Source organism: Hippopotamus amphibius, chromosome 12 (assembly GCF_030028045.1).
Source record: "Hippopotamus amphibius kiboko isolate mHipAmp2 chromosome 12, mHipAmp2.hap2, whole genome shotgun sequence".
Classification (NCBI taxonomy): domain Eukaryota; kingdom Metazoa; phylum Chordata; class Mammalia; order Artiodactyla; family Hippopotamidae; genus Hippopotamus; species Hippopotamus amphibius.
In genome coordinates this window covers 103,586,763-103,601,449 of record NC_080197.1, presented here as the reverse complement: position 1 = coordinate 103,601,449, position 14,687 = coordinate 103,586,763, and the positions used below count along the sequence as shown (strand labels likewise).

At 35.2% G+C, this 14,687-nt stretch overlaps 1 protein-coding gene across 9 annotated transcripts in view; it reads right to left on the bottom strand.

Annotated features, from left to right (window-relative positions):
- USP15 (ubiquitin specific peptidase 15) overlaps positions 1 to 14,687 on the bottom strand; it is a 115,894-nt gene that overhangs the window by 55,629 nt on the left and 45,578 nt on the right. For 8 of the 9 annotated variants that reach the window (XR_009048569.1, XM_057704108.1, XM_057704103.1 and 5 more), the window contains 2 exons: positions 12,158 to 12,303; positions 4,180 to 4,241 (listed from right to left, as the gene is read on the bottom strand). Coding sequence is in view for 8 of the 9 variants with exons in the window: in XM_057704108.1 (XP_057560091.1) it covers positions 4,180 to 4,241; positions 12,158 to 12,303 (208 nt within the window). In the remaining variant the exon portion in view is untranslated. Of the gene's footprint in view, positions 1 to 3,151; positions 3,777 to 4,179; positions 4,242 to 12,157; positions 12,304 to 14,687 lie in introns of those variants that run through there. The other variant, XM_057704110.1, reaches the window with a different exon arrangement.

Genomic DNA, 14,687 nt, shown 5'->3' with positions numbered 1-14,687 from the left:
TTCATCTCCTCTTTTCCTATTATCTATTTGTTATTCTCATCATGCTGTCTCCATCTGTCAAATACATTGAATCTTTTCTGTCTTCCCCTAGTTTCTGCATCAGTTAGCACCACTTACCATTCCCTTTTTTCTAGAAGCTCTTTTTTCCTTTGGCTTCTATGACAAAACAAGATCCAAGTTTTCCTGAATCTTCAGGATTATTCCTTCTATTTTATCTTTTTGGTTTATATCATTACTTAGGGATACTCCTTAAGGTTTAGTATACAGCTCTTTACATTTTTAATTACATAATTCACATATGCCTAATATTTCTCACTTCTAGGAACATAACTCCATGCCTGCAGTTCTCATTACTCTCCTAGCTTTGGTTCCCTATATTTAACTGCATCCTAGGCAGTTTTGTTTGGCTGTTTCATTACCTCAAACTTCAGAGTCTTAGAAAAAGTCGTTATAAGTCATTTTCTTTTTTTTTAATTTTTATGGGATTTACAATGTTGTGTTCTATATCTTTTTCTTAATGAGACTAACATATACAAGATAAAAATGAGATGAAGCATGAAAGAAAATTTGCAAAGACTCAAAATATCTTTAAAAATGACAACCAATTGCAGATTTTGGAATGTTACCCTAGATTTATGACTCACAGGTTGCATTTCAAGTTGAAGATACGTTATTAACTTAAAACATATGAATATGTATGAATGACAAGAAATGAAGAACTGGCTCTTGAGCCATCCTCCCAACCCCTACAACCAAAACCACTCAATCCCCACTTCCAGTACTTGAACAGGGTTAAAACTGGTAACAAATATGAATACTTTCACAAAAACTTTAAGAATATTTTCTGGGAACTATAATAACCATTGCTCTTTTAGTACCAAATTAAAACTGTCATAACCAAATCTACCAATGTTTCAAATAAGCAGACATTATCACGCTCATAAATACTTAAAAAGTTTCTGTACAGTTTATTGTTAAAATGAAAACAATACTTTATCTGACAGGAGTTTCCTAGTATGAATTTGCAATCTAATAGGTCTATCCATTTCTGAATTCATTTACACAGTTAACCTTGCAATTACTATAAATGCAAATTGGGCCTAATAACCCTTTAAAAATTCTAAAGAAGTAATATGCTAAGTTTTTCTACCTGTATTTAAACAAGTACGGTATCAAAACAGCTGGTGTAAAAAAAAACAAAAACAGAATATTCACTTAGATGTTTATTATTTATCCTAACTAAAAGGTAGTATGCAATGGTTTTATTTATAAAGTGCTTCCTCTCTCCAAGCAGAGCACTCAGGGATAAAGTGCTGTAAAAATACTAATATGCCACTAGATTAAGTTTATACTTAGTACTTCGGTCACCAATCCGGAGTTCTGCTAATCAGAACAACACAGATGGCAGAGGGACCAACGTATGAGTTACGAACTACTGACTTAGTTTACGATTTGACTTTCTTTTAGCCTCTCACGCCTTACCTGGCTGACTTTGGATTCTTCTCTGAATGTTTTATAGCCCATGAAAACTGCCTCTTCACAGTCATCAATGATGCTTACTTTTTTCCACCAGATTCTTAATCACTTCTCTGGTCAATATTTTCAAGCAATTAATGCAAATGTCTGAATCGAACCAATGTCTCATGCTACCCTCACGAGAATTTTTACTTATTTCAGGAAAACGGCAAAATTTGGATCTTTTTATTTCTATAATGCTAGTAATCTCAAAGGCATTCTTTGAGATAATTATACCTAAGTGAAACCATACAGAAAAAAATTAATAGTACAATTTAGTCAATTAATAAAGTTGTACTGTTTCTAGCTGAGGAATAAGGTGTTAACATTAAACAACTTTTCTGGCAACTAAGGAATAATCTTTTGATTAAGTTTCTCCTCTCCTTAGGAACATCCAGGATTCTACAATTATTCTACTTTAAAATAATTTTTTAAAGATACAAGATGTAATGAGCTGCACATCTCCAACTGAATAATTAAGACTATCCACCCAATGCCAACATCTCTGGAAAATAGTCAAATTTAACAGAATAGAAAAAAAAGTTAGGATGGTTTAAGCTTTTCTAAGGTATCATTAGAAAATGTGCTTTTGAGAGGTTTGAAGAAATTAGATACTTAAGAACTAGATTAGAAAAACAAGTTCTGAAAAACCTAAGCATTTTAGTATTTTTTAAATATAGTATGAATATAAAGATGAAAAACTGAAATTATAAATTAATTATCTAGCAGAAAAACCCAGATAGAAAACCTTTGAATATTTTTTAAGTAGGTTTCTAATACAGATTTTGGGTTGTCTTAGAATATATACATTTTCATAAATACGAATACATGTTTTAAACAAAATTATAGTTTACGTTTAACTTTTTTTTTAATATTTAGCATTTCTTCAGATGAGGATATATGGTCTCCATTCTGATAAAAATGGGCCTAGTATGATTTTAGGACCTTCAGAACAATTAATTTCTTTGTTTTCAGTGATATAGAAAAGTCAGACACTTAGATACTAACATGCTTCTCTTAATGAACGTATGCCTACTGCATTGGTTTTCTTATAATTTCCTGTTCATAAGCAGCACCTAAAATTCAGATTCCTGACTTTTAGTTCCCTCATAACGATTTATATTCTGCTGGTCTCGGGGGAAGACTCTGGAAGCTGCTGCCTACGGAGCTTCACATAATACATATCAAGAAACATTATCTACAGAATTTCTCAAAGTGTGATACTTAGATCAACAGCATTAGAATCACCTGTGAGCTTACCAGAAATGCAAATTCATGAGCCCTACATGGATCTACTGAATCAGAAATTCTCGGGATGGGGTTAGGAAACAGTGTTTTGACAAACTCAACAATCTCAAGATAAGCTAGAAAAAAACAACAGTTGTTAAGAGGACAGATAATCAAGTTATGTTTTCTTACCACAATTTAAAAAAAAATGTTTTTAATTTAAAGTTTAAAAGATTTCTAATTTTTTCATCACTCATTTACCATCAAAAGCAATTCTTATACTCCTCTATCTCTACTTGTGCTTTTATATTCTAAAACATATATTTAAATAAATAAAATATTTGCTGCTTTCACAGTCAGATTTAAAATATCTGTTGCTTTCACGTCAGATTCATTTTTTTTTTTTTTAAGAACAACTCAGCAAAATAAAATTCCGGTTTATTGTTGGACAACATTGTTTCACACATACATCAAACAGGCCAAAAAAATAAACAGCAACTTCATAGACAAAAAAAGGAAAAAAAAAGAAACCTTTTATCTTTGGCCTTCTTAATCATCTCATATAAACCAACTACTTATAGTATAGCTAAGTACATACACAAAAAAAGTTACTGGAATGCTAGGAATAAGATTGTTTTTTCTGTTGTTGTTTTCATTTTTTTTTACAAGGTTTCTTTTCTCCTTTGAGATTATAATGAACATGGTCACACCACAAGTAAAGTCAGAAGTAGGACAGAGAACACTCCGAAGGCTGGTTTGGTCATCCGAGATCATTAAAAATGGCTGACCCCTAACAATATGTACAAAAATATAAAATGTAAATAAAAAATACAAACAAATTTTCCTTTTTAAAGTACTTTAAGAAAAAAAGCAGGGCCTTTGAAGTTTTGGTTCTTTTCTCCTCCCCTGTTGCAAATTCACGTTGTGGTTTTGGTTGGGTAGTGGAGAGCGCGTGTCATCTGCGGGCGGCGCTGCCCGCAGTGGGCGGGCGGGCAGGCGGGGACTCTCTACTCGAAGGTGACCACGTTTAGATTCTGAGACGGGAAGTGGAGGGTGAACAGGTCATGGTGGCCTTTTGTTTTTTTAAGTTTAACTTTTTGATTAAAAGCATTCTCTTAACACTTAGAAAATATCACAAAAAGCTCGAAAAATATTAAACAAATGTTTAATAGTGATTTGATTGTATCAGACAATGCACCATTACATTTATATTTATCCTATACCTTAGTCTGAAAGAGATGAGAATTGGAAGGCTTTTAAATTACAGCATATTACAGTGCAAATTTAGATAACTTCTATACTGAGAATATATCACAATATAAAGAAGTTATATATACTTGCGATATACAATTAGGTTCTTCTATCACTCTGGATTTTATTATCTGAAATCAAATCTTCAAAATCATGTGTTAAGCCATAAAAAGTGGGAGCACTTACTTAGGAGTAGAAGGACCCCTTGGCCATGTTCCATCTTCATTTTTCTGTTCTATCACTAACACCTGCAAATAAGACACAATAAAAGAGTGTTTTTCCTAACCCTGAAGTTAAAATAGCTTTAGAAGATTAGCTGTATATGCAAGAAACTAAAGTAACTCTGCAATGACTTAAAGGACACAGTAGACAAAGTGAAGAGGTATTTGCATTTTGATCCCAAAGCTGGTCTAGGGAGATAAAGAGACCTTTAATATAAGAAGTCAGCAATGACAGAAAGAAAGAAGGTAATAAACTATGAGGAAAATCATTGGTTCTATGACTTTAAGTATTAAAAAGTTTAAACAAAGTAGACAGAATATAAGTTCCTTGAGTTCAGGCAGTACATTTTCTATTCTTTTTCTATTTGTAACTTGCAAAAGCACTATGCAAAAAACAGATGCTCAATAAATGGCTATAATTGTTGTTAAACATACAGATGTATGATCTCAGCCAATTATTATTATGCAAATACTGAGAAACACTGACAAAGATAATCCCAAATTACAGATCATACATTAATTTGTTTGGGGCTTTGAAATTTGTCTTTATTTACATTATCACTGTGTAAATTATAAAATCTTTTAATACATAATGAAGAGCCACATGTGTGAGAATAAGACTGAAGTTCCCTACTGCAGCATGGTTAGGGTAGACAAAAATCACCTCTAATAAATGAAAAGTACAGGTTAAGGTGAGCTGTATTTTATTTTAAAGCATCGTGGAATCTTTTTTCATATCTTTAAGTCTAAAAATGAAGGCTTTCTTCTAGTTTTTACTAGGGGTGAGTCTGTGCAAAGAAGAAAAACTAACCAAAATACTTAAATTAACTAAAGAAATAGGTGAGCATCTCAACAAGTTAACATCTAAATTTCCACAGGAAAACTGTAATATAAAACATGCCTTGAAGTAAATTCAAGGCATTAAAAATTTGCATATACTTCTACATATTCAGTTTCACTAACTCTTGTTTCTTAAAATTGCAATTTTGTAACCTGTTCTATATACTCAGTAATATACTTCTGTGGACTGTATGTTTCAGGCAATTTATAAAGCTGGCATTTGGATCTTAACCATGTAAAATGTAAACCCAATTCAGAACACATATAACAATGAAATATTGATTTAAAAACACATGGAGGGGCTTCCTAGGTGGCACAGTGGTTGAGAATCCGCCTGCGAATGCAGGGGACACGGGTTCGATCCCTGCTCCAGGAAGATCCCACATGCTGCTGAGCAACTAAGCCCGTGTGCCACAACTGTTGAGCCTGAGCTTTAGAGCCTGTGGGCCACAACTACTGAGCCTATGTGCTGCAACTACTGAAGCCCACGTGCCTAGAGCCCTGTTCTGCAACAAGAGAAGCCACGGCAATGAGGAGCCTGTGCACCACAACAAAGAGTAGCCCCCACTCACTGCAACTAGAAAGAAAGCCCATGCACAGCAAAAAAGACCCAACACAGCCAATAAAATAAATAAATAAATAAAACGTCATGGAATCACGTTGTTGAAAGAGTATGCTAATTAAAATACTAAAGCTGCCTTTTAAAACAATTATTTCCTATATTCAAAGAATACACAAGGGACTTCTCTGGTGGTCCAGTGGTTAAGACTTTGCATCTACAGAGTGGGAGGCACAGGTTTGATGCCTGGTCCAGGAATTAAGATCCTGCATGCTGCACAGCAGGGCCAAAATCAAAACAAAACAAAACACCCCACACATGAAGTATATGTAACATATAAAGAATAAGTGCACTTGTATACCTGCCATCCTGATCCCCGCCCCCGATCATACTGCTCTCCCTAACTACCACAATGTTATGCTCAATTTTCTGATACCATTCTGATATAGTCATATATTTACATATTTTTACATATTTATAAAATTGAATTTAGTGAGTAATTTTTAACTCCTGAAGGTTTTCCTTTGCAACAACTTGTAACTATACAGACATCTATGTATAAATTATACTACATAGAAAAAATATATATATATAAAAAACTTTGTCTCTAGCAGGACTTAAACCAGTTATATATAGATTTTAGCTACAGAAAATTTCAAAGTTATGCATTTAATATCATTGTTTATGGTTTGTTTTTTAAAGGAAGGTCTTAAAGCTAAAGTGAGAATCAAGTAAATATGTAAAGTTTAACCTTTAATTCCTAGCAGTATTTGTACTTTAAATTCCTTTTGTCTTTACAGCCAAATATTAATATTGAATGGCATCAGAAATGTTAAAACTCACTTCTTTATTCAAATGCATCATTTTCTGAATAAAATTTTGCTTATGGTTAAAACTTTAACTCAAAATGACAATTTTTTAAAAAGATTTTAAGATTTAATTAAATTGAACACACACATACAAGGGAGAGAGATAAAGACCACCCATTTTGGGAGGCAAACTCTTCAATAATGTATCTTTTGTTCTACTTTCTAATGCGGATACTTCTGATTTCAGTAAAACAAAAACAAAATGAAAAAAACTTCTTTTATGTCCAAGATAGTGTTTAGTTCACTTATCATCAGTCAGAAAATAACTGGTACAAAATCTGGAAAATTTAATGCATGTTCTTTGAATCATTCCTACTTCAAAGGAGCAAATGTCCCTAAAGATATTTTATAAAAACAATATATTTAATAAGATATTTAATCTTCTTACTAAAATAATTTATTCTGTCATCTTCACACAGGTAAATGCATTCTTATCAAGAGTATTAAATTACTTAAATTCTCTAAGCCTTGGTTTTCTAACGTATGTGATGTGTAGAATAATAGCCATTACACAGAATCAGTTACTGAAAAGATTTAAAGAAATAATCCTATATATTTTAAATTGTACTCCTGGAGTTACCTCAAGGCCGGACGGATGGTAACCAAAGAGAAAAGTGTCTGTCTATTGGAAGACAGAAAGAGGAAGTTGGCTGGCTAAGGAGGGGAGTGTTGACTAACCAGTATAGTTCCAAATGTCTCAGCTTCAACTGAGTAACTCCTTGTAATTTTAATACATATTAGATTTTGTAAGATTTCACTTAATAACAAAATGGCTAAAATAAGTCTGAAATCACTGTTTTATAGCTGAGTACAATACTTGTTACACAGTAGGCATTTGCTAAGAATTAATGTTCCTTCAGTTCCTCTGAATTTTTAATAACTTACATCACATATCAACCTTAAACAAAACAAAAAACTTCCATGTATTGGAGCAACAGGCTCTGTGCTAGGTTTTATTTATTTATTTATTTATTTTATTGGCTGTGTAGGGTCTTCAATACTGCACACAGGCTTCCTCTAGTTGTGGCAAGCAGGGGCTACTCTTCCTTGTGGTGCACGGGCTTCTCATTGCGGTGGCCTTTCTTGTTGCAGATCACGGGCTCTAGGCATGTTGGCTTCAGGCATGTTGGCTTCAGTAGTTGTGGCACATGGGCTCAATAGTTGTGGCGCACGGGCTTAGTTGCTCCGTGGCATGTGGTATCTTCCTGGGGCAGGGATCGAACCTGTGTCCCCTGCATTGGCAGGCGGATTCTTACCCACTGTGCCACCTAGGAAGTCCTGTCTTAGGTATTAAAATAAAAATAAATCGGACAGAGAGTCTAACCAAAAACAAGGACCTCGTGACAGCATCAAGATGGCAGAGTAGGAGGACATGCACTCACTGCCTCTTGCAAGAGCACCAGAATTACAACTAACTGCTGAACAACCATCGACAGAAAGACACTGGAACTCACCAAAAAAGACACCCCACATCCAGAGACAAAGGAGAAGCTCCAATGAGACGGTAGGAGGGGTGCAATCGCGTTAAAATCAAATCACCCACGCTGGGTGGGTGACTCACACGCTGGAGAACAGTTATACTGCAGAAGTCCACCCACTAAAGTGAGGGTTCTGAGCCCCACGTCAGGTTTCCCAACCTGGGAGTCCAGCAACGGGAGGAGGAATCCCCAGAGAATCAGACTCTGAAAGCCAGTGGGATTTGATTGCAGGACCTCCACAGGACTGGGGGAAACGGAGACTCCACTCTTGGAGGGCACATGAAAAACTGTGCTCACCAGGACCCAGGGGGAAGGAGCAGTGACCCCATAGGAGACTGAACCAGACCTGCCTGCTGGTGTTGGAGGGTTGCCTGCAGAGGTGGGGGGCAGCTGTGCCTCACCGAGGAGACAGGGGCACTGGCAGCAGGGGTTCTGGGAAGTGCTCACTGGCATGAGCCCTCCCAGAGTCCGCCATTAGCCCCACCAAAGAGCCTGTGGGCTCCAGGGCTAGGTGGCCTCAGGCCATATGACCAACAGGGTGGGAACACAGCCCCACCCACTGGCAGACAAGCAGATTAAAGTGTCACTGAGCTCTGCCCACCAAATCAGATTAAAGTCTTACTGAGCTCCACCCACCCAGCCCTACCCACCATCAGTCCCTCCCATCAGGAAGCACCCACGAGCCTCCTAGATAGCTTCCTCCACAAGAGGGCAGACAGCAGTATCAAGCAGTATCAGCAGTATTTCGTCCTGTGGAACTGAAAACCACAGCCACAGAAAGATAGAGAAAATGAAAAAGCAGAGGACTTTGTTCCAGATGAAGGGACAAGATAAAATTCCAGAAAAACAACTAAATGAAGAGGAGATAGGCATCCTTCCAGAAAAAGAATTCAGAATAATGATGGTGAAGATGATCCAGGACTTTGAAAAAAGACTGGATGCAAAGATTGAAAAGTTTACCAAAGACTTAGAAGAATTAAAGAGCAAACAAACAGAGATATGCAACACAATAACGGAAATGAAAAATACACTAGAAGGAACCAATAGCAGATTAACTGAGGCAGAAGGGCAAATAAGTGACCTGGAAGACAGAATGGCAATAATCACTGATGCGGAGAATAAAGAAAAAAGAATGAAAAGAACTGAAGACAGCCTAAGAGACCTCTGGGACAACGTTAAACACACCAACATTCGCATTCTAGGGGTCCCAGAAGGAGAAGAGGGAGAGAAAGGACCCAACAAAATATTGGAAGAGCTTATAGTTGAAAACCTCCCTAACATGGGAAAGGAAATAGCTACCCAAGTCCAGGAAGTGCAGAGAGTCCCAGGCAGGATAAACCCATGGAGAAACATGCCAAGACATATAATAGTCAAACTGACAAAAATTAAAGACAGAGACGTGTTATTAAAAGCAACAAGGGAAAAATGACAACATACAGGAGAACTCCCATCAGGTTAACAGCTGATTTCTCAGCAGAAACTCTGCAAGCCAGAAGGGAGTGGCATGATGTATTTCAAGTGAGGAAAGAGAAGAACCTATGACCAAGAATGCTCTACCCAGCAAGGATCTCATTCAGATTTAGCAGAGAAATCAAAAGCTTTACAGACAAGCAACAGCTAAGAGAATTCAGCACCACCAAACCAGCCTTACAACTAATGCTAACGGAACTTCTCTAAGCGGGAAACATAAGAGAAGAAAAGGACCTACAGAAACAAAAACAAAACAATTAAGAAAATGGTAATAGGAACATACATATCGATAATTAACTTGAATGTAAATGGACTAAATGCACCAACCAAAAGACACAGACTGGCTGAATGGATACAAAAACAAGACCCATATATATGCTGTCTACAAGAGACCCACTTCAGACCTAGGCACCCATACAGACGGAAAGTGAGGGGATGGAAAAAGATATTCCATGCAAATGAAAATCAAAAGAAAGCTGGGGTAGCAATACTCATATCAGATAAAATAGACTTTAAAAAAATGTTACAAGAGACCAGAAAGGACATTACATAAAGATCAAGGGATCAATCCAAGAAGAGGAGATAACAATTATAAATATATATGCACCCAATATAGGAGCACCTCAACACATAAGGCAAATGCTAAAAACTATGAAAGAGGAAATCAACAGTAACACAGTAATAGTGGGGGACTTTAACACCCCACTTACACCAATAGACAGATCATCCACAGAGAAAATTAATAAGGAAACACAAGCTTTAAATGACACAATCAGCTTGATTTAATAGACATCTATAGGATGTATAGACATCTATTACATCCAAAAACAGCAGATTACATGTTCTTCTCAAGTGCACATGGAACATTCTCCAGGATAGATCACATTTTGGGTCATAAATCAAGCCTTGGTAAATTCAAGAAAATTGAAATCGTTATCAAGCATCTTTTCTGACCACAACGCTGCTATGAGATTAGAAATCAATTACTGGAAAAAAACTGTGAAAAACACAAACACATGGAGGCTAAACAATACGCTACTAAATAACCAAGAGATCACTGAAGAAATCAAAGAGGAAATCAAAACATACCTAGAGACAAATGACAATGAAAACACAACGATCCAAAACCTATGGGATGCAGCAAAGGCAGTTCTACGAGGGAAGTTTATAGCTATACAATCCTACCTCAAGAAGCAAGAAAAATCCCAAATAAACAATCTAACCTTACACCTAAAGAAACCAGAGAAAGAAGAGCAAACAAAACCCAAAGTTAGTAGACAAACTGGGACATTTGTAGAGACATGGATGGACCTAGAGACTGTCATACAGAGTGAAGGGAGTCAGAAAAACAAATATCATATATTAACACATATATGTGGACTATAGAAAAATGGTACAAATCAACCAGCTTGCAAGGCAGAAATAGAGACACAGATGTAGAGAACAAACATATGGACACCAAGTGGGGAGAATGGGGAGGGTTGGGGGGGAATGAATCAGGAGATTGGGATACCAAATTGTACACTCTAAATATATGCTGTTTATTGTCTGTTAACTGTATCTCAATAAAAGTTCTTAAAACAAACAAACAAAAAACACGGACCTCATGGTCTAATTAGGGAACTTAATATATATATAATAATTAAAGTATATAATGAATGATACAAGACATCTATGTAAATCATTATGGAAGCTAAGAAGCAAATTTCTTCTCCAAAGTAAAAAAAAATCCTATCCTTCAACTAGATATTGAGATAAATAGATCAGGAAAGGCTGAAGAAATGTTGAGACAAATTTTGAGTTGGAATTTGAAGGATGAATAATCTGACCTGGTTAGATTACATGATAGGATGGGATGCTTAATGTCAATATATGGATGTTTAAAAGGACTTTTTTTTCTCGATGAATGCAGGGACTGGGGAGAAGGGATAAGTAGTTCAGTTTGGTACTGTTAGAATATAAATCAAAAGGCAAGGATAACTGGAAGACGCTTGAAGACTAGGCAAAAGGATAAACCATGACCTGCATGTCGTGTTAAGGTTCCTGGACTTTATTCTACAATTGTTAAGGAGCCAGGAAAGGTTTATGGAAAGCGAATAATAAGGTTTACATTTTTAAAAGAGTACGCTGACAGAAACACGGAAGATTGAGAATGGACATGCAAAAGACTGGGAGCAGAGAGATTTGTTAAAAGAGATTACTGAAAGATAAGGGCTGGGAATGGAATACAGAGATTAATAAAGAGATATTTAGAAGGTAGAATCAGTAGGTCTTGCTGATTGTGTCTAAAAGTCTTCATTTCTCAATACATTCATTTCTTTGGATTACATCATTAAGAAAGGCCAAATTGGAGGTTGATACCTTTTAGCAGGGGTTGGCAAACTACAGTTCACTTAGCTCACTGACTACTTTTGTAAATAAAATTTGTTGTAACATAGCCATACCTATTTGTTACATATTGTTTACAGCTACTTTCTTGCCACTACAATGGCAAAGTTGCAGTTGTGACTATGGGAAATGATTTTTTTTTAAAAAGTAGGTTATTCTCAAGCTCAAGGAGAGAAGCAGAAATTATAATTAGTGACCAACAGGGATAGAGAAGAGTTAGAAAGAGGAAACCAGAGACAGCAGAACCCATTATAGATTGTCAGGATAGCCATGAAGTTTGTGACTCCCAAAAGCTTCACGTACAGTATGTTTAAAATAAACAGTATTACTAAACAATACCTGTCCTTGGTATAAACCAGCATCCTGAATGGTGCTATCTGGTTTATTCAGTGGTTCAAATGTATTACTCATGTATTTGTTCCACAATCTGGTCTCCTTTTCATCTGGAATACTGAAGATTTTTCTTATTTCCTTTTCAATTGTATCTAGATTTAAGGAGGAAAGATATGTAAATATAATATTTAAAACTATACCACATAGAGTTAAGTGCTCACTAGCATAAAAATCTTAAATTTAAAATACTGACATAATAGCAAGAATAGGTGAATAAATATGTAGGAAATAAAAACAATAAAGAAAGTTTTTAAGACTAGGTATACTTTTTAGGAACAAAATGGTAATTATAACTCTGACAGATGATTACTTTGGGAAATTAAGACCTCAAAAGGTAAGAGTTCAGTCAGGTAACACTAAAATATAATTTGTGTTATAAAGGATGAACTTTAACTTTTTACACATTACAAAGTCAATATATTTTATGATTATCTGTTGGAGTGAGAAATTAAAGTATGATTCAGAGATGCCACAGATGAAGAATATTTTAAGAATAATTTATATTAAGTTGTATACCTGAACACAATTTACAGTTTAAATGGCTAACTAAAATTAGACAGAATATAGGGACACAAAGAAAAGTGCCTTCTTTGAAGAGAAGTCTGGATTGGTCAGAATTTCTTGTTTCCAAGGTAAAATCATATATTTTCTTTATTTCTAAACCAATTATCTAAGTGGAATGTCTCTTTTTGTTTCAAACTGGAGCAGCTTAACCTGTTGTAAAATAAGATATAGGAGTACCTACATGTTTGAGAGTAATTAAGTTTCGGTACTATATTTAGATGAATCTTTACAGTACTTAAACATTAGAAAGAGATATTTGAAAATACTACTATATTTATCAAATTCTGGCCAATAACTTACCTAACTTAGAGTCAAGAAAATTACACTTAAAATATTTTATGACAGATGAAGAAATACAAAATACTTCTAATTTTAGAATACTTGATTGATTTTGGACAAAACATTATTTGTAAAATACTAAATCTAATAAGACATGTTCTCTCAAAAAATATAAAAACCCACACCTGTCCTACATAATTAAACTTAGTCCAATAACACTGTTTATGTTCTACTTAGCAGCTAATGTTCTTTAATAGTCTTATAGTCAATGACAGTTTGATTAAAGCATTAAATAAACAGTAAATATTATAGTGTATTTCAAAACTGAAAGCAAACACGCCAGTACATTTAAAAAATTACATTAAATAAATATAAATACAGTTAGTACTGCTTTCTATTTTGGCAGCATTAATTTCTTCTTTTTGTTTTTTTTTTTATTGAAGTGCAAATGTATATAGAAACATGTACAAATCATCAGTATATAATGATAAATTTCCAAAGTCGATACACCCGCCGTCTAAGCAGCACACAGATCAAGAAACAGAAAATTACGTAGGAAGGAGGAAAGAGGAAGGAGAAAAGAGGAAGAAGCCAAGGAAGGAAGGTCATTTTAGTCTTTCTATAAAAATGAATACTTCTTTCCTGATTGAAGAAATAAATCTTGCTCATTACAAAAATTCAGAAAATACAAATACAAATGTCCACCTAGAGATAACCACTGTTAACATTTTGGTATTTCTTCTCCCAGGCATTTTTTTTCTATTAATACATACATATTTATATATATAATACATGCAAACACTATGGAAATGTCTTTATTGAGTTTTGAAAAGGGTAATGCAAAGGCCCTGAGATGGGAATGTATTTGGCATATTTTAGAACAGCACGGTGCACCAATGTGGCTGAAGTGGAACAAGCGAGGTGGAAATAAGATCATAAAGGAACTCATGTAGGATCATACAGAATTTAGGTGAAAGTTATAAAGTATTCTATCTTATCTGATTAAGAAGGGAAGTCACTGAGGAGTTTTGAGCAGAGAAGTGGCATGATCCAATGGACATTTTAAATGTTCACTTTTGCTGCTAGTGAAGAACAAACTGCAGGATGTCAAAGGTGGGAGACCAGGCTGCTACAGAAACCCAAAAGAAGGTGGTAACCGTGGAAGCAATGTTAAGTGGTCAGACTAAGAAAAGATTCTGAAGGTACTGCTTAGAAAACATGTTGTTAGATTACATGCAGGGTAAGAAATACAAGAAAATCAGAATGATACCAAGGGTTCTGGCCAGAGCAATCAGAAGAATGCAAGTGATGACTACTCAGATGAGGAAAAATGACAGAGTAGTAAGTTTTAGGGGGAAGGGGGAGAATTTAGTTTCATACATGTCATCTTTAGATTTTCATCAGACACATGTGAAGATATGGAATGGCTGAAACTTGAATTAAGGGAGAGTCTGGGTAGGAGATATAAGATATCAACATACAGAAAGTATTTAAAGCCAGGGGACTAGAGGAAATCATCAAGGAAAAGAAAGAAGAAACAAGGACTAAGCATATCACTGATGTTTTGAGGTCAGAAATATGAAGGGGATCTTACAAAGGACTTTGAGAAGATGCAGCCAGTGAGAACTTGTGC